Below are 22,806 nucleotides of genomic sequence, written 5' to 3'. Positions count from 1 at the left end.
GTGCGTGCTTGAGATTTATTATGCATCTTCCTGTTTATGAAAATAAGATGAAATTTTATTATATTTGTGAAGTTGTTATGTATCTATCACTTTGGCCTTATGATCATCTTTAGTACTATATTTAATTTAATTTGTAGCTACCTTTATGTGACTCATTCAAATGAAATGTATATCTGCCAAATGTCCAGGTAACTTACAATTCATTATTTTAAAGTGTACATTTGAAAGGGAAAAAAAGTCTTTTTTTTTGTCAATGAAGTATAGAATAAAAGCCCATAGGGTTACCAAACAGCACTTACAACATGCGAGAACAAGTCTCTATGAGTGCTTTCACAATGCACATACACATGAGGAAATGAAAGAACAAGCATGCCCACTCAAGCTGACATAACAACATAAAACATGATGCAAAAACCCTAAAGACCCAACAGTAGCCCCCTAAAACCAAATCCAGAGAGACTAAAAGACTTCTGAGCGAAAGAGGTGAGAATCCTTTTGAACAACGCTCCTATATAAGCAACTCAATCGGCTCTGCCGGAGGAGTTGTAACCTGTGCAAAAAACAATGAAGTCCATCACGACTTAAACAACACAAATGGGGTCAAATAAGCATCTCTTGGAACATGGAAGACAAAGGAACTTCTGCAGATTCCATACAAGCCTAAGCTGCAGTCAAGTCGCAAACAGAGGCATCCACCATGGAAAGGTGGCAGCGGAGGTGGCGGTGAGGGGAAATTGATCTCTTTTTTTTTGGACTCTACTTTCTTGCAGAGGGTAGTGACTACTGACTAGTGAGAGTATTTCTTTTTGTCAATTTTTTTTTCCGTCAAGAAGGAGTTTGAAAATGAAACTTAAAGAGGAGAAACGAGCCTTAAATCTTAATGTTGATGATTGCAGTATAAGGCCCAATTCCATAAACACCTGAGCATACATTTGACCCATTCTATTATTCTCTCAGAAGGCCCAGGGCAAAGTTTTGGCAATTTGCACTTCATCTAATTAACAAATATTGAATGTTTCATGATAATTTCATTTCAGTTTTTCATTTGATCTAAAGTTGATCAGTAGAGGAAATTGTTTAGGTGCAGAATCAATCAATGCTACTAGCACCATACAGATATCTCCTAGCCTCACCTGATCGATTACTACAGAAGATAACAATAATGGAAAATTATTTGTGATGTTGTTTATGTTAGAGATAAATAGAAAAAAAAAACTTCTTCAAGCTTTCCAAGAATAGTTTTTTCAAACTTGCAAAAACCATTCTTCATATAATCTAATAAATCAAGCTTTTTAAAAAAAATAGTTTTTCTTTTCAATATTTTCCATTTCAAAATATTGATAGCGATTCTTCTATTTCTCACTCTTTATTCGTTATGCCGCTGCAAATTGTTTGCGGCATTTATAAAGGAAAATGGTCTACAAACTCATATTTATAGAATGTGTTTTATGAACACAAAAAATTTAAAAAAAAAAAAACTCACGGCTTTAACTAGGGTGGTTCAACAATAGGAATAAAGCGACATAATTGTTAAGTCAACAAATGTCACTATGTCATCATAGAAGCTGTTATATTCAAAATTTGAGATTTTATTTTGAACTACAACATTCACAATTACCGAGTGACTTATGTTAACCCATTAATTGCGTCGCTCATTTCAATTATTGAGTCAGCTTGATCAAATGCCCAACTTATCTTTTTTAAAAAATATATCTCTCCTCAACACTCTTCCTCTCATCTCCCCTGTAATTTTAAATAAATCTCATCTAATTCAAATATTCAATGCAAACCAAAGGAATTTTTTGTTTGTTTGTTACAAACCAAAGAAATTATCTAAATTCTAAATGATCACCATTGAAAAATTTTGTGTTAAATCATTCTAGTCTTACGTAGATTAATAATATTTAAGAAAAATAAATTTAACCAACTTAATTATTATCGGTGCCAACATTATTATTATTATTTATCTACTGAAAAATAAATTATTCATGTGTGGCTCTCCTCTCAAGTTTCTCCAGTGGTGTGCTTCACATAACCTCACATGTTAAAAGATTTTTTTATTAAATCATGTTAGCTGATCTTTGAAATATCGTACTCGTAATCTTAAACAAATAATTTTTGTTGTCTCTTTCCTCTCAACTCGACAAAGTGTGTCTTCAAACGAGGAATTAATAAATATCCAGAAGGGTTCAGTTCAGCCATTGTTTCTGCTCAACAGATCTTGATCGATCTCAACTAGCTTAGCTAGCAGCTATGTGGCCACACTCACACATTTCTGCATTTTCCTTATGTCTCCTTCTCGTTTTAGTGAACTCATCCATGGATCCCTACAAAGCACTCAACCTCATCCTCAACCCAAACGGCACCCTCACCCGCCTCCAACCACCGCCAGAAACCCCTCCCTCACCACATCCCACCCTCCACACACCCGTCATCTCCAAAGACCTCACCATCAACCAATCAAAACAAACCTGGGCTCGGATCTATATTCCTCACAAAGCACTGGTTAGCACGCTCCGCCGCCACTTGAAGCGACGGCTTCCCCTCATCGTGTTCTACCACGGCGGCGGCTTCATCCTCTACAGCGCCGCCTCCACTTACTTTCACGATTTCTGCAACCGCATGGCAAACATCACCCAATCCGTCGTCGTTTCCGTCAACTACCACCTCGCACCGGAGCACCGTCTCCCTGCGGCGTATGAAGACTCCGTGGAAGCGCTGCACTGGATTAAAACCTCCAAGGACACGTGGCTGACGCGTCATGCTGATTTCTCACGGTGTTATCTCATGGGTGAGAGTGCCGGGGGTAACATCGCCTACTTTGCGGGTCTACGTGCAGCTACACAACTTGATCAGATCAAGCCGTTGAATATTAAAGCATTGGTGCTGATTCAACCGTTTTTTGGTGGGACCAAGAGGACTTCATCGGAGTTGAGGCTTGTGGAAGATGGGACCATACCTCAGCCAATTACTGATATGATGTGGAACCTGTCATTGCCGGTAGGCGCTGACCGTGATCATGAGTATTCTAATCCAACGGTGAAGGGCGGGCCTAAGGTTTTGGATCAGATTAAGGAGCTTGGATGGAGGGTTGAAGTGTTTGGGTGTGAAGGGGACCCACTGGTTGACCGGCAGAGGGAATTGGTTCAACTGCTGAAGGGTAAGGGTGTCCGTGTGATGGGGTACTTTATTGAAGGAGGTCACCATGGCATTTTCGCGGGTGAACCTTCCATGTCTATTAAGGTATTCAATTCACTTAAAACTTTTCATTGATGATGAGTTTGTAGTAACTTTGTAAGCAATAAATTGAGGGGTTGGTTTATTTATTTTAAGTGTTAAATAGTTTTATCTTAGATGGATGGAAATAAACACAAGAGTATTGTTGGAATCAAGTGTTGGAGTCAAGTCCCACATCGGAGAAGTCAAGGTGAGAGGGAGAGTTTATAAGAGATGTGACTCATAAATCTAATGTCTTAAGGTTTTGGGTTAAAATGTGGTGTCCAAGATCTCATTGGTGTCTCCTCTCGGCCTTGGCTCATGGGTCCTCGTCGTGACTCTCCCCAACAAGTGGTATCAGAGCCGATGGTTCGTGCGACCATGGTAACGACTCCTTGTGTCGAAAGTCTTTCTAGCAGTGTGGCTAGGCGGCAGGTTCCGTTGGCAGCGAACGGCGATGCAAGGGTGGATATGCGTGTTGGAGTCAAGTCCCACATCGGAGAAGTCAAGGTGAGAGGGAGAGTTTATAAGAGATGTGACTCATAAACCTAATGCCTTAAGGTTTTGGGTTAAGATGTGGTGTCCAAGATCTCCTTGGTGTCTCCTCTCGGCCTTAGCCCATGGGTCCTCGTCGTGACTCTCCCCAACAAAGAGTAGCTAAAATTAGTAAATTACACTGTTTTTCCTAGCTAAAATGTAGCATCACTTGGAGAAAGTTACTATACAATATCATATATTAATATTTTTTTCTTCATTTTTCACTAGTTCTAGAGGAAGCCTGGTTAATTATTTTCTTCTTGTGTTCAATGATAAGCTAAGGAAAATAAAAATCTACTTAAAAAGTAAAACAAGTAAACAACCATCATAAAAGAGGGGGAAAATCATTTTGAAGTGGGGAGAGGACATTTGTTTTCGCAAAATAAACAAATGTATCTAAAAGATCAATTTAGGGACTTAAATAAAGAAGAAAGCTTCTCCTTCCGACCTTCCCATCTACAACCACTCCTTCTAGAGTTCCATTTATATAAAGAAGAAAGCTTCTCCTTCAAATGCTAGCCATCGATGAACTCTATCGGTTATGTTCCTCTTTTGCAATGACATCTCAATCATCGTCAAGCTCCTCTTTGTGGCATCCATCTTTCACTGCATGTGCTTCTTGTGGCCGCTTCGTCCATGTTCTTACTTCCTCATTAAGATTTGAAGTTGAAGATGCAGCCACATATTAAAGGAGATCAAATGTTGCATTAGGGTTTCTCTACCCTCTTTTTTTCTTTTTCTTTATTAAATTTTCTTATGTAAAGATTTCTATTTTTGGTTAATGGGTTGATTAATTTAATGTTATCATTTTTTTGACTTTACTAGAAATCAACTTGGCTTGTACTCAACCTTTCATCTTTTTCTTTGTTGATTTTTTGGATTAACAACTCGCATGTAATGTTGTGAACCGTAAAAACCGCACCCAGATCAATTTGTAAGCATTGAACGAACAATGACAAACATAGTAGTTTGTTGTTTTTCAACCGATGAAACTAACGTTCTTGACTCTAAATCGACCAAAACTGTCTCTGACAAATATCCCTAACCAAAACCATTATTTACTTCCTCCACGATTCATGAGGCATCAACTGCACCTTCAACCTTCATTTCCCTTCTTAAAGATTTCATAGTAAAGCGTGAAAGGAAAATTTTGTTTTTTTTTGGTTACAGGAGGAAGATTAAAAGGAAAATTTTGTTTATAAAGAAAAAAAGAAAAATAAGCAAATAAACGAATAAATGTGTAAAAAAAACCTTAGATAGTTCGTACTGCCTTCGGTCCTATTTATAAGAAGCAAAAAAAAATTCATATAATTTAAGAAATGTAGTTAAAATGCATTAAATTTATTTTGAATTATTATGAACTTCTAAAATTACCTTTTGTTATTAGTATTGGAGAGTGAAAATGAGAGATAATAATTAATGAGGCACGTTTAACTAGTTAGAATTAATAAGTGCATCATTGAAAAAAAATATAACACAGACTTTCATTTGATTCTTATAAAATTAATCATGACTTTTCTTATAAAAAGTTCTTATAAATAGGATATGATTAATATATTAAATAATGTCCCTAATAGTAAAGTCTTTTAATTTTTTTTGAACTCGTGAAGTCTTTAATTTACTCAGTCTTAAATTAATTATTTCCAATAAAGTGTCTTCAAAAAGTTTCAGCCATTGTTTATGTTGAGCAGAACTTCTCTATTAACTATGAGGCTACACTCACAAATTGCTGCTGCTACTGCTACTGCATTTTCCTTATACATCCTTCTCTTTGTAGTGAACTCATCCATGGATCCCTACAAATCACTCCACATAATCCTCAACTCAAACGGCACCCTCACAAAGCACTGGATACCACGCGCCACCACTTCAAGCGACAACCCCTCATCGTCTTCTACCACGGCGGCGGCTTCATCCTCTACAGCGTAATTGAACATTGAAGGAATGGTTCTGATTCAGCCGTTTTTCGGTGGGACCAAGAGGACAGCGTCCGAGTTGAGGCTCGCGGAGGATGGGACTATACCTCAGCCAATTACTGATATGATGTGGAACCTGTCATTGCCGGTTGGCGTTGACCGTGATAGTGAGTATTCCAATCCGACGGTGGATGGTGGGGCTAAGGTTTTGGATCGGATTAAGGAGCTTGGATGGAGGGTTGAAGTGTTTGGGTGTGAAGGAGATCCACTGGTTGACCGGGGGAGGGAGTTAGTGCAACTGCTCAAGGGTAAGGGTGTCCGTGTGATGGGGCACTTTTATGAAGGACGTCGCCATGGGATTTTCATTGGTGATCCTTCAATGTCTACTAAGGTATTTGATTTGGTTAAAACTTTTCAATCATGATGAGTTATGTACGAAATAAAACTCTCTTATATTTGTAATGTAGTGTCTGTTTGGTTTAGCAGACAGACAAACGTTTGAAAGGCTTCATTAGTCATCTGACTTTAGCTTTGGGAACCTCCATGGCCTATTTTAAACTGTCTAATCAGGGAAAAGAGAAGAATTGGCAAATTATTGTGTCACTATCCATTGATTAAACTGTTAAACATTGAGAACAAATTAGTCTTAAATTAGCATAAAGTAATTGAATAAAAAAATGCTGATAAATTTTATTCCAACAGGAACATTTTTAAAAGTGTGACATTTCCAATGGAAAGGTGTTGCTTGACAAAAGCTTGCAAACAGAAGCATATAACCATATTTGAGGAATATAATACTGCTTGAGTTTCCAACATTAACCTTCAGAGTCCTTGACTTCCAAGGCAGCCGTTTGTCGTCACCATAAGGCATTTTCTTTTCTTAGTTCTTGTTGTTTCTTTGCATTTGCCGAGTTATTTTTGAATCTTAATTTCCAGCAAATCTATTCTTCTTCAATTCTTCTTCCAACTTCTAGACTCCCCTTGACAACTTCTTACTAATTCATCTATTCTCCTTTAGGGAATTTAGATTCTGATCATTAGCACCAATTCCTTCCACAAAGAAATGCATTTGAAATGTTTTTGTTGTTTTCAGAGTGAAGATGAGAAAACTCCACAAAGAAAGTATGTTTTCATCCAACTAATCCATTTATGTCCACAAATTTCTGGTTATAATTGTTATATATCAATCTTATACGTCTTTTAATTGATTTTCATTATTGTTTTTTTTTCTTAGCAATGTCAACAAGGTAAATAGGGACTATCCATGGGAAATATACACCTTGAAGGAGTTGCTGCGCGCAACAAACAACTTTCATCAAGATAACAAGATTGGAGAAGGTGGATTTGGAAGTGTTTATTGGGGTCGAACAAGTAAAGGCGTTGAGGCAATTATATAATTCATATATTCATTTTTCTTTTTGTTTGTCACTAACTTTAATCTATGGGACATCATCTTACTGATGATCGATCATCTCTTCTCATTTCCTGTCTCACTAATTATGGAACTTGCAGATTGCGGTGAAGCGCTTGAAGACTATGACTGCTAAGGCAGAGATGGAGTTTGCAGTTGAGGTGGAAGTGCTTGGAAGAGTGAGGCATAAGAATTTGTTAGGATTGAGGGGATTCTATGCAGGAGGAGAAGAAAGGTTGATTGTGTATGATTACATGCCTAATCACAGCTTGCTTACCCATTTGCATGGTCAACTTGCTTCTGATTGTCTACTAGATTGGCCTAAAAGAATGAATATAGTAATTGGATCAGCTGAAGGGTTAGCGTAAGTACTCTACCTTCATCACCTCTCTCATTTTTACCAATCTCTCCAATGCTTATGGTTAAGAATTCCTTGCCAAAAACACAACACCAGAAATCAAATTGTTTAACTGTTCAATCCTGAAACCCTCTTGAATTTCAGGGACAGAACTAGAAAAAGTAGGCAAAAGTGAAAATCTAATACTGATTATAAGATAGTATAAGAATTAACAAAGTCAAATACATTACAACATTTGATTATCGTTTTGTTTACTCTTGACTAAAACAAAATGGTTCAAAAATTAGAAGAGTTTCTAAATTAGAGTTTCAAAAATTAATTTTAACATACCAAGAGCATGTTATAAATAACATACACTAAATATTAGTTCTAACCCGTAAAGTAAAAAAAATGATTCATGGCCTTACAAATCAATTTATTTTCTATGGAGGAGACAATTGCCCCATTTTAAATGTATTTGGTTCCATCTCTACTTAAATGTTGTCAGCTAGATTTTTTTTTATTTATACCTAAGTTTTGGATCTATAATTCAATTTCTTCTGTTTGAAATATTCCTTTCATACATATGATTCAATATTAACACAAGTTGATCAACTAGTTGTACTTTGGCATTCTGTATTTTTGTAGGTATTTGCACCATGAGGCAAATCCTCACATCATTCACAGAGACATAAAAGCAAGCAATGTTCTTTTAGACAATGAATTTCAAGCCAAGGTTGCTGATTTTGGTTTTGCAAAGCTTATACCAGAGGGTGTGAGCCATCTCACCACAAGGGTTAAAGGCACACTCGGATACTTAGCCCCAGAATACGCGATGTGGGGCAAAGTTTCCGAGAGCTGTGATGTTTTTAGCTTTGGGATTCTGCTTTTGGAGATTGTGAGTGCAAAGAAACCAATTGAGAAACTCCCGGGAGGAATCAAAAGGGACATTGTTCAATGGGTCACGCCGTATTTCCACAAGGGCGTGTTCAAACACATTGCGGATCCAAAGCTGAAGGGGAATTTTGATTTGGAGGAGTTGATATCTGTGATCACGTTGGCTATGAGGTGCACGGATGGTAGCCCTGATAAGAGGCCTAGCATGGCTGAGGTGGTGGAATGGCTTAAGGGTGGTGGTGGTGGTGGTGGTGGGAAGAGAAAAAAAGAGATTCCCAATTTGAGTTACAAGAATGGTGACCAAGAAAATGAGGAAGATCATGAAGAGATTGAAACAATGCAGTCCAAGTGGAAAACACAAAGTGATAATGACAGGGCTAGAATAAGATAATATTTTAGTGCGTGCTTGAGATTTATTATGCATCTTCCTGTTTATGAAAATAAGATGAAATTTTATTATATTTGTGAAGTTGTTATGTATCTATCACTTTGGCCTTATGATCATCTTTAGTACTATATTTAATTTAATTTGTAGCTACCTTTATGTGACTCATTCAAATGAAATGTATATCTGCCAAATGTTCAGGTAACTTACAGTTCATTATTTTAAATTGTACATTTGAAAGGGAAAAAAATCTCTCTTTTTTTTTTTGGACTCTACTTTCTTGCAGAGGGTAGTGACTAGTGAATACTGACTAGTGAGAGTATTTCTTTTTGTCAAGTTTTTTTTGCCGTCAAGAAGGAGTTTGAAAATGAAACTTAAAGAGGAGAAACGAGCCTTAAATATAATTGCAGTATAAGGCCCAATTCCATAAACACCTCATCATACATTTGACCCATTCTATTATTCTCTCAGAAGGCCCAGAGCAAAGTTTTGGCAATTTGCACTTCATCTAATTACACTTGCAAACCGACCACTCCGACACAATTGTTGCGTGGACAATAAGTATTCATTATGGACATATATACATAAACATATAATTGTTAAATTATTAAACTTTTATGGCGTCAATAATACATATTATTTCTATATAATTTTAAAGAATAGTACAAATTTGTGGGGTCAATTGGCCCCAAGAGGTTGTGAATGAATCCATCCTTGATTCTTCATATATGGAGCAAAATTCACACTAAAATATAAAATCAGTTAGGGTTTGAATCCCCTATTTATATTAAAAAGTTTGTTAGCAGACAATCCTCCTCAGGAAAAACTACTGATATATATTTCTAGAGTTAGTATTTGTTGGTCTCTCTAACATGTCACTAACACCCTATCTAATAGTCTAAGTGTTTTATCTATATATGTTCCACCAATAATGATATATATACACACCTCATTATTAAAACAACGAATACTCTTTTTTTTTCTTCTTCTTGTATATCGGAAAACACCCGCCAAAAATTGATCCTTAGACCTCCTCTACCCAACTCATATGTCCCACTAGCTCCTACCACTTGAGTTATCCTAGAGGTACAAATAACTCATACTCTAAATCTACCGAAAATATAAAAGAGATCCTATTGCTTATGATAAAAAAAATAGAGATCCTATTCACATGGTAGCACTAGCATGTGAGGGATATATTGACTCAAGGAGTAAGTTTTTTAACTGACTCCAAATCTCAACCCTTAATTTTATTAAAAAATAAAGGCTGAGATTAAAACTTAAAAACCCTCACATAACACCTCTCTTGTTTACTGATGGCACCGGCACCGGCACCGGCACCGGCACCTTATTGGTTGCGTTACTGGAAGTGACTCCACGACAACGACAACCAAAATTCCACAATGGACAAAACATGCAGGCAAGGTGTATTGGATTTAAGGTTAAATTCCACAAGAAATTTCTGCCACAAGGGCCACAATAATTGGATTGGATTCATAGTAGTATAGAATTTGGACAGAATAATTGGATTAGGTTCATAACAGCTTTTGCTTTCCCTTTTCTTTTATTCGCGTTTCTTATTGTACTGCTGGGGTTTTTTTCCCTTCCTTTTTGTAATCTCTTGGTGGTGTTTTTCCAGCCTATCTAATATATTATCTTACTTCTAAAAAAAAATCAATTTCGGGAAAAGGCTCTATGATCTGGTTTTTCTATGGTGGTTTCTGGTGAATGGGCGATTCAATGAAGATTGGGAAAGGGGCTGCCATGAGAGGCAGACGGGTACTGGTTTAAGCCTGTGATGGGGGGCGGTTGTGGCTCTGTTTTGGTGGTGGAAGGTTTTGTGCAGAACAGAGTTGGTTCTTGGAAGAGGGAAAATGGTTTGTAGTGAAACTCATGGGGGTTTGTATGCAGCTGCCAGGGTTGAGGTGGGAGATGATGAAGGATGAAGTTCTATGATCTTCTCTGTCAAAAGGAAAAACAAATTGGAGGAGGAAGATGATTTTTCTTGTCCCCGTTGCTGAACCAGAGAGTCTCATTTATGCTATCTTTTTAATATTTGTTTTCTATCTGATTCCCCATAGTTCCACCCTGAGGTCCCTTTCCTTCATCTGATTTTTGCAGAGCATAAATCAATGCACAGCAGGTCTTATGACTTATCCCCTCTCACTTTCCTCTTAATTTTTTTTTTTATGATTACATGATCTTTCTGAACACTTGTGCACAATGCTATTTAAATTGCTTTGTTATGCACTAATATTGACTTAGAGTCGTGAAGAATTACAGCAGATATTTAACATATAACCAAGACTTGCTTCTTGTTTCAATGGTAAGGCTGTGGGTATCTCCATAACAGTCCCTGTAGCTCTTGGTGCAAGTAGGTGATGTCCCTACTAGTTATGTTCACGTGCTGCAATTTTATTGTTGGAAGGAAGGTTTTAAGTTTCATAAAATAAATAAAAAAAATAGAACCAAACAAGTTTTTTTATTTTTTTCCCTCTAAATAATGTATTTAGAACAAATTTATCAAACAAGTTTTTTTTGTTTTTTCATTTCTAAAACTGTTTTTGAAATAATATTACCAAACAATTTTTTTTTCATTTCTTGTTCTTAAAAGTTGTTTTCAAATAAAAAGGTTGTTAATGTGTCCCACAGGCTCTGCTAGGGTTCCGACGAAGGTTTGGCCGGAAGAGTTCAGAAGGCATGGAGGCAACGGAGTGCGATCTTTAGAGAGGGGGGAAGACAAGCATCATGGTGGTTTTAATTTATTTGTTGACGGCATTGACGATTCAATGACGTACCAGCAACTTAGGCAGGTTTTTGCTCAGTATGGAGCGATTCAGAGACTGTTTTTGCAGCTCAGACGGCGGCCAGGTCGAAGAAACCGGTTTGCATTTGTACGGTTTAGAGAGGAGCACGCAGCGAGGGAGGCAATAAAGGTCGTCAATGGTGCTTTTATCAATCAGTCATTGTTATCTGTAAAGATGGCTATGTATGAGTCCCGCTCGGGAATGAAGGGGAGTTGGAAGAGGAAGGCGTTAAGGTCCGGGAGCCCGAAGATGGTTTGGACGGAGAAATAGGGGATGCAAAAACAGGGGTCAGGATCTCACAGTAGACATGAAGTTATGTACAGTTCAAAGGAAGAAGATTGTCTCAGTTTGGAAACTTTAGCTGAAGCTACTACCTTTGGAGTTTGTTCTGTTGAGATGATACAAGATTTTCTTGTTAGGAATGGCCTTGATATGATACGAGTCAAGCCATTGGGGGCGAGGCAGGTGATCCTAGAATTTCCAACGAAGGAAGATATGGCGGCAATTTTGAGCGACGGTAAGGACTTTTTGCAGCAGAAGTTCTCTTGTGTTGAGCCCTGCACCAAATTGACAAGAGCACGCAGCCATTTGGTTTGGGTGGTGATAAGGAATGTGCCTATTTATGTTTGGAGTTACGATTTCTTTGAGACTGTAGTGGCGCCATTTGGAACGGTGATTTGTGTCGACAGTCCTATGTCGGCACGGACTCGTTATGATATGGCACATGTTCTCATCGAATCCTCTACTCCTTTGAAAGCTTGCTGCGATGTATGTGTTTTTCTGGATGGGGAGGAAGTCGTGATTACTGTGGAGCCAGAGGTGGGGTTGAGTTCGCCTTCTTTTGTGGCATGCTCCAAAGGGATGCCACCGGTGATTTCATCGACGAAGATGGCGCCTGCTGAGGGTGACGACGGAGTGAAGGAGCGTTTCAGATCGAATGATGATGGGGATGCGTTACAAAAAACTCTTGATGATTTGCGTGAAGCAGGCTATGAGGAGGAGGAGTTACATGAGATGGCACTTTTCAAAAAGTATTTTGAAACTGAGGAGTTACAGATGCCAGCAAAGCAAATTAACTTGGAAACAGGGGATCAGGTAGTTTTAACAAACAAGGAGAAGGTGGAGGCCGTTTATGAGGTTAATTCTGAAAATCATTTCAATTTAATTGAAGGGTTAGATGTAAACAATTTGGAGGGCGACAAAATTGGAACGGTACCAGATTTAAAGGGGAGCGGTTACTCAATTGAAGAGTTTGCAGAGGTGGAGGCTTTGGATAAATCACAAATGGGGGAGAGATCTCAGGAGGAATTTTCTACTCCATTAAATGCTATTGTTCCATTTTCAAATGTTTGGCAAAGGAATCTTACCCAGGGGCATGGAATGGAATTTAAAGAAGGTCAACCATTATATAATATGGGGGAGGCGTTTCCAAATTGGTCATGGCATTATAATGCATGCTTTAATTGGGGTGAAGGATTTGTTTGGCCAGCTGGACAAAGCAATGTTTGGATTAATACACAAAAAAAGGCTTCTAGTAGTGGATTGGGATTAAAACTTTTAACGGATGGTAAGGGCCCAGGGGATGTCGTGTGTGGCAGTATTCAGCAGGAGGAAATAACATCAAATAATACCAAGAGAAGTTTTAGAGGAGTGAAGGCACTAGCTCGCAAAAGGGGTCAAGGAGGGCATCACAAAAATTTAATCACATGTGAGGATGTTGAAGAGGGCGAGAAAGATAAAGCAACATTCGTGGCATCCGATGTGGTGGAGAGTTTGTATTCAGATGATGAAATTTTGGCTAGAATAAAACAACGAAGAGGGCGAAAAAGGGTAGGAGGGCCCGGTGCTGCTGGGGGAGGTCGAAAAGTGGTCAAGCCTAAAGCAAAGAGAGGAAGACCAAGGGGAAGCAAGAACAAGTCAAAACAACAGGCGGAAGTGGATTTAATGTGTTCTGACGATGAGTTTGATTTTATGGACCTGGATTCAAGGGCTCGACAGACATGGAAGGTTGGGAAACAGGTGGGGGTGGTTTACAATGGTGATGAAGAGATGATGATTCAAAGACTTAAGAATCAAATCCAATTAAATCATCATGAGTTGCAATGATGTTTATGGGGAAGGTTGTGTTTTTGTGACTGATTGAAGGTCACTTGGTTTGTTTCCTCGAGATTTATTTGTGGTGGATGGGGGTTGCGGACATGTGATTTTGTTTTATGTGGGTTTTTACCTATGAACTTGTTATATGCTTGGTTGGTGTGGTTTGATATCGAGGTTTCGATGGAACTTATTGAATTGGTGACTAATGGGGAGCTAGTTTGCTGCTACTGTATGTTTGGAGGATTGTCTTAAGCTTTATAACAGATTGGGCCACGTAATTGTTATTTTTGGTAGATAAGGGTTTGTCTTGGTGTTAGTTCAATGGTGGGTGTAATGGGTTTTTTTAGGGGGTTTTATTCTCTTGGTGATTTGAGTACTCTTTTTCCTTTACTAGGTTTTTTCCACTGGGTTTTCCTAATAAAGGTTTTAATGAGGCTCTGTCCCAAGTGTGCTTCCCCAAAAGGAGTTTTTTATGTGGTTTGGTTTTTTGCTCTTATGAGAGGCTTGTTCTCATGGTGCTTTTCAATCTCTTATTCAATAAAGTTTATTTTTGCTGTCAAAAAAAAAAAGTTGTTTTCAAAAATTGTTTTACAAAATAGTTTTGGAAACAAGAAAATTGAAAACACAATCAAAGAGGCCCTATATCTCTCCTCATTAGTTACATTTCTTTTCTTCATTTGTCCTTTTTAAGAGATTATTGTTCTTTACCCATCTCACCTCTTTAATTTGTATGTGACCCACTGCGCATTACAGGGAAAGTAAAGCCATTTTGCGGGTAAATTGCACCTTTGTAAGTGAAGTGAAGTGAACCCTATTCACCCCAAATAAAAAGAAAAATAAGGGTATCTCTCTCATGCGTTCTCTAATTTAATTTATAGATTTGCACTTTACTCTTTTTATGAATCACAAAAATATTTCAAAATTCATTATTAACCTCATCACATGATATTTATCATAGAAAATAGTCACTTATTGACCAATAATGAGAGAGTGCACCAGCAAAGAAAAGGGCATGCAAAACTTTTTCAAAAAATAAAACCTTGTTCCTATTTCATACCCTCCTCTCTATAAAGCTGGTAGCTTTGATATTATAATGGCAGAGTGGTCCATGTAACATTTTTGTATGGGCATGGTTATTTCCAAAACTGATCCTCTGCATTAAGATTGTGTGCGCTATCTTGGCCATTGATTTTTTGTTTCTAATATTAAAAAATTTGTATGAAAAATTGATTAACTAAAAAACTTTAGCAATTAATAATGATATGTTGTTTTATATATGCATTGTATGGTTAGAGGCCGTTGAGGATCCAAATTCAGGTTTTTTTGGAGTTCTCATCCCCTCCTTTTACTTTGTTCTGCTACAAAATTCTCTCTTATCCTTCCTTTCAATATATATTTTTTGTCTCATAAAAAAAATATTCTCTCCCTTATATCTCCACCTCCCTCACCCCCTTTGTTCTCACTATAGCTTCAAAGTTTCAACACAAAAAACTGCGATGGGATATGTCAGATCTGAGGTCAATTTTGCTCTCTAAGTTCAGGTCATGCTTTTCCACAGCTTTCTTGAACTTCTTTTGCACATTCTTAAAAGCTCTCTCCAGGAGTAACAGCCCTAGAAGCTCAAGAAAGCCGTGGGAAAATATGGCAGCTCAGACTTTTTGGTAGTTAGCTCCTGTTGGAGATGCAGAGTACACTGGTGACTAAACCAAGCCATGTTCCTTTTCTTTATTCTTCATCTTCTCATCATGTCATGTGAATATACACATCCTGGTAACTCTCACAACCTTCTTTTTCTGCTTATTTGTAGGAGATACATGTGTGTGCTCTCTTTCTCTGAAAGAATTATAGCTAGTAATCTCTTTCTATATCAGATTCACTTACCTGAAATCATAATAATTCTGTGATTTGATCAGGTGATCAAAATTATGATCTGTTTTAATTTCTCTTTACCCCCGCCCCCCCCCCCCCCCCCCCCCATGAAAGGGTTGAAAATGAAAAACAGAAAAAAGATTAGTTAAATCAGATACTACACGTTTGAGCCATGCAAGACGAGGGGCAGTGGAAAATTGCAATTTTACTTTTTTTTCTTTCTTTTTGTTGATGAAAGGAACAAAAATTGAATGTTTCCTAGTTGTCTGTAGAATTGGGTGAGGTTTCCAATTAACTAATTTACTAGCAAAATCTGATTGATTCAATCAAATGGTGAAAAAATAAAGTAATGTTTGCAGAGAAGATTCCCCACCTTTCCCTTTTATCATTAATGATGATAGTTCTTCCTGTTGCTATTTTAGTTTGGTGACATCTTCTCCTACATTTCTGTGAAAAGGTTAACCTTTGTCATTACCTGTCATCATTTTTTTTAACTACTCCCAACTATTGACATCATTTGGTGCATTGATATTATATTATATTAATATTATCGACACTCATTTTAACATTCTCTTTTCAACCCTCTTACTAATTGATTTAAATTTAAGTTGATTCCACTAAATTGAGAGTGAGACCATATAATTTAGTGGATTATGAATTTCAACTAATAAAAAAAAGTGTCAAAATGAGTGTTCGGGGAGTACTTTCTCTTGATTTAACCTCTCTATGGCCTTTTCTCTCTCACTTTCTTCTCTGGGCTGGATGCCTCTTACTCTCCAGAAAGCCAAGTTGGTGCTGAAATCTTGGTTAATTTATGATTTTTTGCTGTCGTGTAATGTTCAGTTTTCACTAGGTTTTCAAGTTTCAACCATATTACACGTACTTTTCCTCACTTACTGCAAGGCCAATTTAGCATACAAATCTGGAAACCGATTGAATTTTAAAGAAAGAGCTTCTGGCTATAAATTAAGACCACATAAAAAGAAGAAGATTTAATTACCAGCGAATTAAATATAAAGCATGATGAGTAAATTAACTTATGATATGTCTACATACATTATACACTATGAACATTTGGCCAAGGTGGTATGCAACAAGTTGTGCAGAGAGCAGCTGTAGGACCACATGAAACTTGTTCGTGTGGGTTACCAGGGCAGGGAGAGACAGAGATACTATAACTGATCATAGATTCACGGTGAAAGCATGATTCAGGGATATCATGAACTCAGATCCTAGTACTAGTACGGAATTATTCTTGCTTTTTACACCATGTACGGTAATTGCACTATTGTTAATGGGCCTCTGGCTTTAAGTGCAAGGTATCACATGACACAATATATGCGAAAACCAATTCCAAGAAAGTTTTCTATTAAAGCCCAAGAAATTTTATTTTGCTCTTTTCTTTAAATTATTCAATTCACCACATGATCTGTCGTTTGTATTTCTAAAAACATTCCTTTTATTTCGGGTAAGAAATAAGCATACATGGTTGTTCACAGTACATTGGTCAGTCACTAAAGTTTGTAGATTAATTAGTTTTTCTCAAAAAAAAACCTGCAGAAGAAGCCCAACAACCAAGGAACATGCATAGAGCCGAAAAAAAAAACAGACCATAACTACAACACACAAAACAATTAACGACCATTAGATTTGATCAAGGACTAAAGGATTTGACGTCCTCTATTGTGGATTATACTAAATTATCATCACAAACCTCAGATTTCCCATATGGCATACGCCTTCCTTTAAAAGACAAGTTTTAGAAGATTCAAAGGTACACACAATAGTCATCATATTCTTCCCTCCTACCCGCTAGCTCTATATCTTTGACTTGGGCGTTGAAGTTTCTTCACAGGTACCCTCGACGCAGTTTGACAACAGAGCTGCGCATCATCTCACCACAAGAGACACCCCTCAATCTCGGAAACTCGTCGTTTTTCCATCAATCAATAGTTTATGAGTGATTTGACCGGATTTGTCCCGTCTCCGGTAAACTAATGTATAGATAAACACATGCTTGCATAATTATGGTTTCCATTTCATATAAAAGAAAATCCTAGCCAAAATAACGACTAATGAGATTTATCATGACATAATTAGGGAGCAACCGCTCAATTATAATTAACACACAACACTCATAGCTTGTTTAGTTTCATGTTAACATCTTGGAATTGCTTCTTGCTTCACAAAGTTACGTACATATTTGAATACCCGGTAGATTTACATTTTAAAAAGAGAATTGAATTTGGGAAGCTACTCCCACTCGCTTGTGAGAGCATAATTGATTCTACCAAGACATGAATGTGAATTCAAACATATTTTACATTTAATATTTTTTGAGGTACAAGCCTTCCTACTAAGTACTTATCTTATAGCAGGTTCGAATCATATTATATCTTTTCCCTTATAATTAATTGAAACCTAAAATTTATTGGTTATAGAAGAATTTCCAAACAGATTAGCAATTAGCTATAGATTCATCAAGGGCTACGAATTTTTAAAATGTGACGGTTATATCCACAAGACAAAAATGACACTCGGTTTTTTTATAGGCAAATGTTAGTTATTAGAAATGTTAGTAAATTGATCATTTCTCCGGGTTCGAATCCGGGACCCTTCATCCTTCATTTCATCCAACCTTTATGTCCCTAATTCTTACCACTTGAGCTATTCTTCAGGGACAAAAAATGACACCGGTAAGACAGCAAGATCAAGAGCATTGTCCGTTAATTTATTGTATCTTTGTCGTTGCACATCACCGAGCACAAGGAAATCTAACTTTTCAGTTCTACCTCCCTCCAATGTAAAAAATAGGAAATTATGATTAAATTAGACAATCAAAACCCACAATCAACATCATTTGACTACAATGTCTGATCAGGGTCCATCACCATTAACTAAATTAAAGGAAATAATTGGAGATAACCATGATTTGTGATATTAAAGCAGGTAACGACAACAGTGAAATTAAACAAATAATAATAGATCCAGACATGGAAAAGCAAGAAAGGATGTGTATGTTAGGTTAGTGGGTTACAGTAGCTAGCATTAGGAAATTGATCTTGTAAATAAAGTGGCATCCCTCATATGACTTTTGCATTATCTTTTGACACAAAGTACTAGTGCCCGTGAATGCACCATCTAAATTAAAGCCATTGTAAAGTTACAAGCGCTGAAGCTCACACATAATGTGAGAAATATGGCTTTCTAGCTAGATATGATATTAATATAGCCATATAGGGATCACTCACTTCTTCAAGGCCATGCGATTTCCATTCTTTTCACTGTACGTACTTGAGAATGTTGTTTGTAATTTCCATTGGGCTGTGTGAGGTAACTGAACTAGGACATATATCTTCACATTTGGCTAGAAAATAAACATTACCACATCTTTCACCTAAAATTTTAAGGTATTGTAAGTTCTTTCACTTATGAACTATCCAACATTTTTTTCATCTAATTAATGCGAGATTTCTTACTTAAACTCAGATTGTCAACAATTTCTAATTCTTTTTGGGCTTTGAGTTCACTTCTAAAATCTGGCTAGAAAATCAAATCAAAAGCAACAATGTGTAGCTTTGAAATAATGTCGTCCTTAAGAGCATGCGCCAGGGATGCACAACCAAACATACTGAAAATGGAGTCTTGTTCAAAGTGTTTCCAAGCACTAGCTAGGAAGAAATCAAGCTAAACAGGTGATCTAAAACTATCATTTCTTGCATCACGATTGTCTCTAACTTGATTGGGTAAAGGAAAGCCCTAGATTCATTCACAAGCTGCATCTGCATTGCTTTAAAGCATATGGATATATATTCTATACTAGAGGTCACCAAGTTATTCATTAGTTGTTGGAGGTTCCATACTAGAGGTAAAGGCAGCAATAGCATTGGGCACCTCTGTGGTCCATCATCTAACAATCTGTAACTGAAATTAATTTTCCTTCCATGAAACCAAACAAGGTTTGTTGTGACTTTCAGATATTTTATTTTATATATATATATATATATCTTGATCTAGCTTGGTGAATATGGATATTATATACTCTTTCATTTATTTAAGATAAGAACAGTATAATTGTTGCTATCTTGCAAATAAAATATAAGTGGCAATACATGAATCATACATGATTAATTAATTAATAGATACTAGCTATTGGCCATGCTGAATCTGTAGGCTGGAAATAACATATTAAATTTCTTAACTATCTGTAACTTAGCCCATACAGATGGATTGTGATATGTTCTATTTAGCAATCTCAATGATGACCATTGATCCACTGCAAGTTACAACAAATAATGTTGATGTGAAAATTAACCATGGTCACCACCATATCCCAACACATGGAAAACACAGTCTTGTGGAGTTGCTGGAGAAAACAAAAGTGGGGTAGAAAAAAAAGCAAACATAACAACCTTGGAAGGATCAAATCAATATATACCTGATCGGTTTAATCACAAAAGAGGTCTATTGTTGGTTGAATCATCATCTCATCCTCATCGATCATCATAATTCTACCCATTTGATATCATTAAATCTGAAAATAATTTAATTCACTATTAATTGCAAAAAAAAAAATTGCATGTAAACACATATACAGTTATACACAAACAATAATTGGATCTTCAGAGCAGAATCCCTTGTTAGAGAGAATTTGAGTTTGCAGTTGACCCTATCTATATCTTCCCACAGCTTTATTGAACCGCAAAATAAGAGTGTCATGGCATGCATGCAATTGGATGCAGTTCAAGAAAGCTGTGGAAGAATACAAAGAGGACCATGATATTCAAGCTTGTAGATATGGTTTTTTTGGGACAAAAAGTCATGTAAGATTCATAAATCATAAGAACCCTAATCCAGAGACAAAGAGGAGGAGAGGTACAGAATAGGAAAAGTTGTAGTGTAAGTAGGGATGAGGAGGAGGTGTGACATTTATTTATAGGAGAAATTTTATCATTATTATTTAATTTAATTTAATTTTCTTCACCAATCCCTAGAAGAATATTGGGCCTAATAAAAAACTGACTCCTTTGATATCCCATTACATAGACTTACTCTACCTATGGTATTACGCTTTTTGTCAACACCTTTATTTTTGTCAACACTACAGTATTTGTTTATGATGTTGGTCATGTTAGGTAGGATATTGGGCTTTGATATCTTTGAGCCCATCTTTCTTCGGCTGTTTCTTTCCTAAAGTTTTATATTCATTGACAAAAATAATGTCTATATTGGTATGGACCAAAATAAAGAGTTCACAATAACACATCCAATACTAAAGCACGGTCAACAAAATGTGCAGTTTGGACATGGGTCAAGGCCCATTTAACTTTGGGTTCGGAGATCCGACCTAAGTGCTAAGGATGTCAGACCCATATCTCTATGCTCCATTGCTGGGATACATACTTGAGGACAATTTATAGTTGACATGAAGTGTGGTAGAGATAGGCTTACTATCCTGCACGCCGAAGTGTTGTGAGACTTTCTGAAGACAATTCTTTTGAGAGAGCCAAATCTTCCTATCTTGGTGAATTAATTTACATCCATAAAATCTTGTTTGCGGATCTCAAGTCTTTCACATTGAACTCTCTAGTCAGTTGTGCTTCAATTCTTGGGTTCGATCTTTATAGGGGCCTACTATCAACATGTCATCACACAAAATAGTAAGATGATTAAATCATTATCCTCAAACCTTTTGTAGTATGACAATAGTATGAGCTCAATATGTTTTATCCAAGGCTAATAAGGAAGAAATCAAATCTCTTGTACAAACACCCGGAGCTTACTTTAGATAGAACAAAGATTTGATCAACATGCACGCAAACCTTCTGTTTGGAGTTTAAATATTTATTGTTCAAGTTCTTTATGAGGAAAAACAATTTTTACATCCATTTGTTCAAGATGCACGTCAAATGCAAGACACATTTGTTGTCATTTACTCTCTTTGCAATTCATTCTCTGCAAAGACTATATCCCTACTAACAATAACCTTGCGGGTAGTGGCAATAAGAAATAGTATTCTCATCCTCTAGTTAGGACTACATACAAAATACAACTGAATCCCTCTTTAAATTTGCACATGTGTCAATTGAACTATGAATTCTCATTTGTCTAATTATCAGCCAAAACAACACATGAAACAAAACTAACGAGCTGCCATCCTCGATCGCAAGCTCACTTAATTGATATGTGTATACCGTTTGAATAACATTTTTATAAGTCTTGACTTACGTGGAACACTTTAAATCGTAACTCATGTTTGAATACATTAAAGACCTATCAAGCAACATAATATATTCACAACAGTTTTTTTTTTCCTGAATAAATTAAAGTCTCTAAAAAAGGCCATGAGTCATGATGTGAAAATGAATGGATGTATATAGAAGCTTTTTGTCCTTTCTTTTTTCATATGATAGTTTTCCTTCAATTTAGAAATATCCCTTAAGAATTTTTTTTTTTCTATACACAAGATTTAAATGGACAACCTTACTTAAAAAGAATCAATATATAATTCAATACTATATTAGTGAAACTTTGTCATTTCTTTCATTAACACATGCACTTCATTATCACCACAATTAAAAATAATAAAAGAACTGACAAGGCCATAGAAGAAATTAGATTTCATGCGTTTGGTTTAACCGTTATGTATGCTGGACTTGCTGACACGTAATTTTGTTATGAGATTTGAAGTGAAAATAGAATAAGATTTAAGCAGCAAACAATTATATTTTAGCAAGGAAAAAAACGAGGTATCACCGTTTACCAACTCGATCTGATCAAGCTTTTTTGTCGTTTTTATGGTCCTAGTGGTTCTAAAATGGCCGATTCAGTCACAGCAAGAGTGAGCTCACTTTGTAAGTATTCAAGGCTTATTAAAGTATAATTATCTTTTTCAGAAAATATTGTACTTATCTGTTATTTTGTCTTATTAGCAAAAAATTATCGGATCTCAATCTCACAATAATCAAGAAGGGGAAGGCTAGAGTTATATTTCTATAGTACTCATTCATTGGTGTATGTATTATACTATATATATTACTTATAACGGCTAGGGAAAAATTATTGAGCTTTAATTTGTCCTTAATTATAGCTAGCAATGGAGATTATCTGATAAAGACAAAAACATATATTTCACTGAACAGCTGGAGCTACAAGAGTGCAGTAGCACTAGGGTTATAGCTAGCAGATGGACTTGATCGACATGATTCTTTTGAGATTCTAGTGATTAATTGGTATTATTATCATTGTGCAGTCTAAGAAAAAGAAAAAATAGTTTATATGTATCAATTAATATTAAAATTTAGGTTAGGCCTAACCAAATCTATCCAAAAAAC

The 22,806-nt window shown here is 36.5% G+C and overlaps 4 protein-coding genes across 4 annotated transcripts; all 4 read left to right on the top strand.

Moving 5' to 3' along the window:
* Positions 1–2,111: 2,111 nt before the first annotated feature.
* Positions 2,112–3,326, top strand: LOC130717238 (carboxylesterase 1-like). The gene has a single exon (XM_057567392.1). It carries the CDS (start codon positions 2,254–2,256, stop codon positions 3,271–3,273), a length of 1,020 nt encoding a protein of 339 aa, XP_057423375.1. The 5' UTR covers positions 2,112–2,253; the 3' UTR covers positions 3,274–3,326.
* A 2,371-nt stretch (positions 3,327–5,697) lies between these two features.
* Positions 5,698–6,287, top strand: LOC130719951 (probable carboxylesterase 120). Its single transcript, XM_057570542.1, has 2 exons — positions 5,698–6,060; positions 6,156–6,287. The coding sequence occupies exons 1-2, from the start codon at positions 5,698–5,700 to the stop codon at positions 6,285–6,287; spliced, it is 495 nt and encodes a 164-aa protein (XP_057426525.1).
* A 194-nt stretch (positions 6,288–6,481) lies between these two features.
* Positions 6,482–8,904, top strand: LOC130717237 (PTI1-like tyrosine-protein kinase At3g15890). Its single transcript, XM_057567391.1, has 4 exons — positions 6,482–6,791; positions 6,904–7,054; positions 7,182–7,444; positions 8,066–8,904. Exons 1-4 carry the CDS (start codon positions 6,733–6,735, stop codon positions 8,703–8,705), a joined length of 1,113 nt encoding a protein of 370 aa, XP_057423374.1. The 5' UTR covers positions 6,482–6,732; the 3' UTR covers positions 8,706–8,904.
* A 2,434-nt stretch (positions 8,905–11,338) lies between these two features.
* Positions 11,339–11,776, top strand: LOC130719950 (uncharacterized). The gene has a single exon (XM_057570541.1). It carries the CDS (start codon positions 11,339–11,341, stop codon positions 11,774–11,776), a length of 438 nt encoding a protein of 145 aa, XP_057426524.1.
* The last annotated feature ends 11,030 nt before the right edge of the window (positions 11,777–22,806 follow it).

The sequence above is a fragment of the Lotus japonicus genome, chromosome 5, assembly GCF_012489685.1.
Source record: "Lotus japonicus ecotype B-129 chromosome 5, LjGifu_v1.2".
NCBI lineage: Eukaryota > Viridiplantae > Streptophyta > Magnoliopsida > Fabales > Fabaceae > Lotus > Lotus japonicus.
The sequence above is the reverse complement of the archived record's forward strand: the minus strand, read 5'-3'. Positions and strand labels throughout refer to the sequence as shown.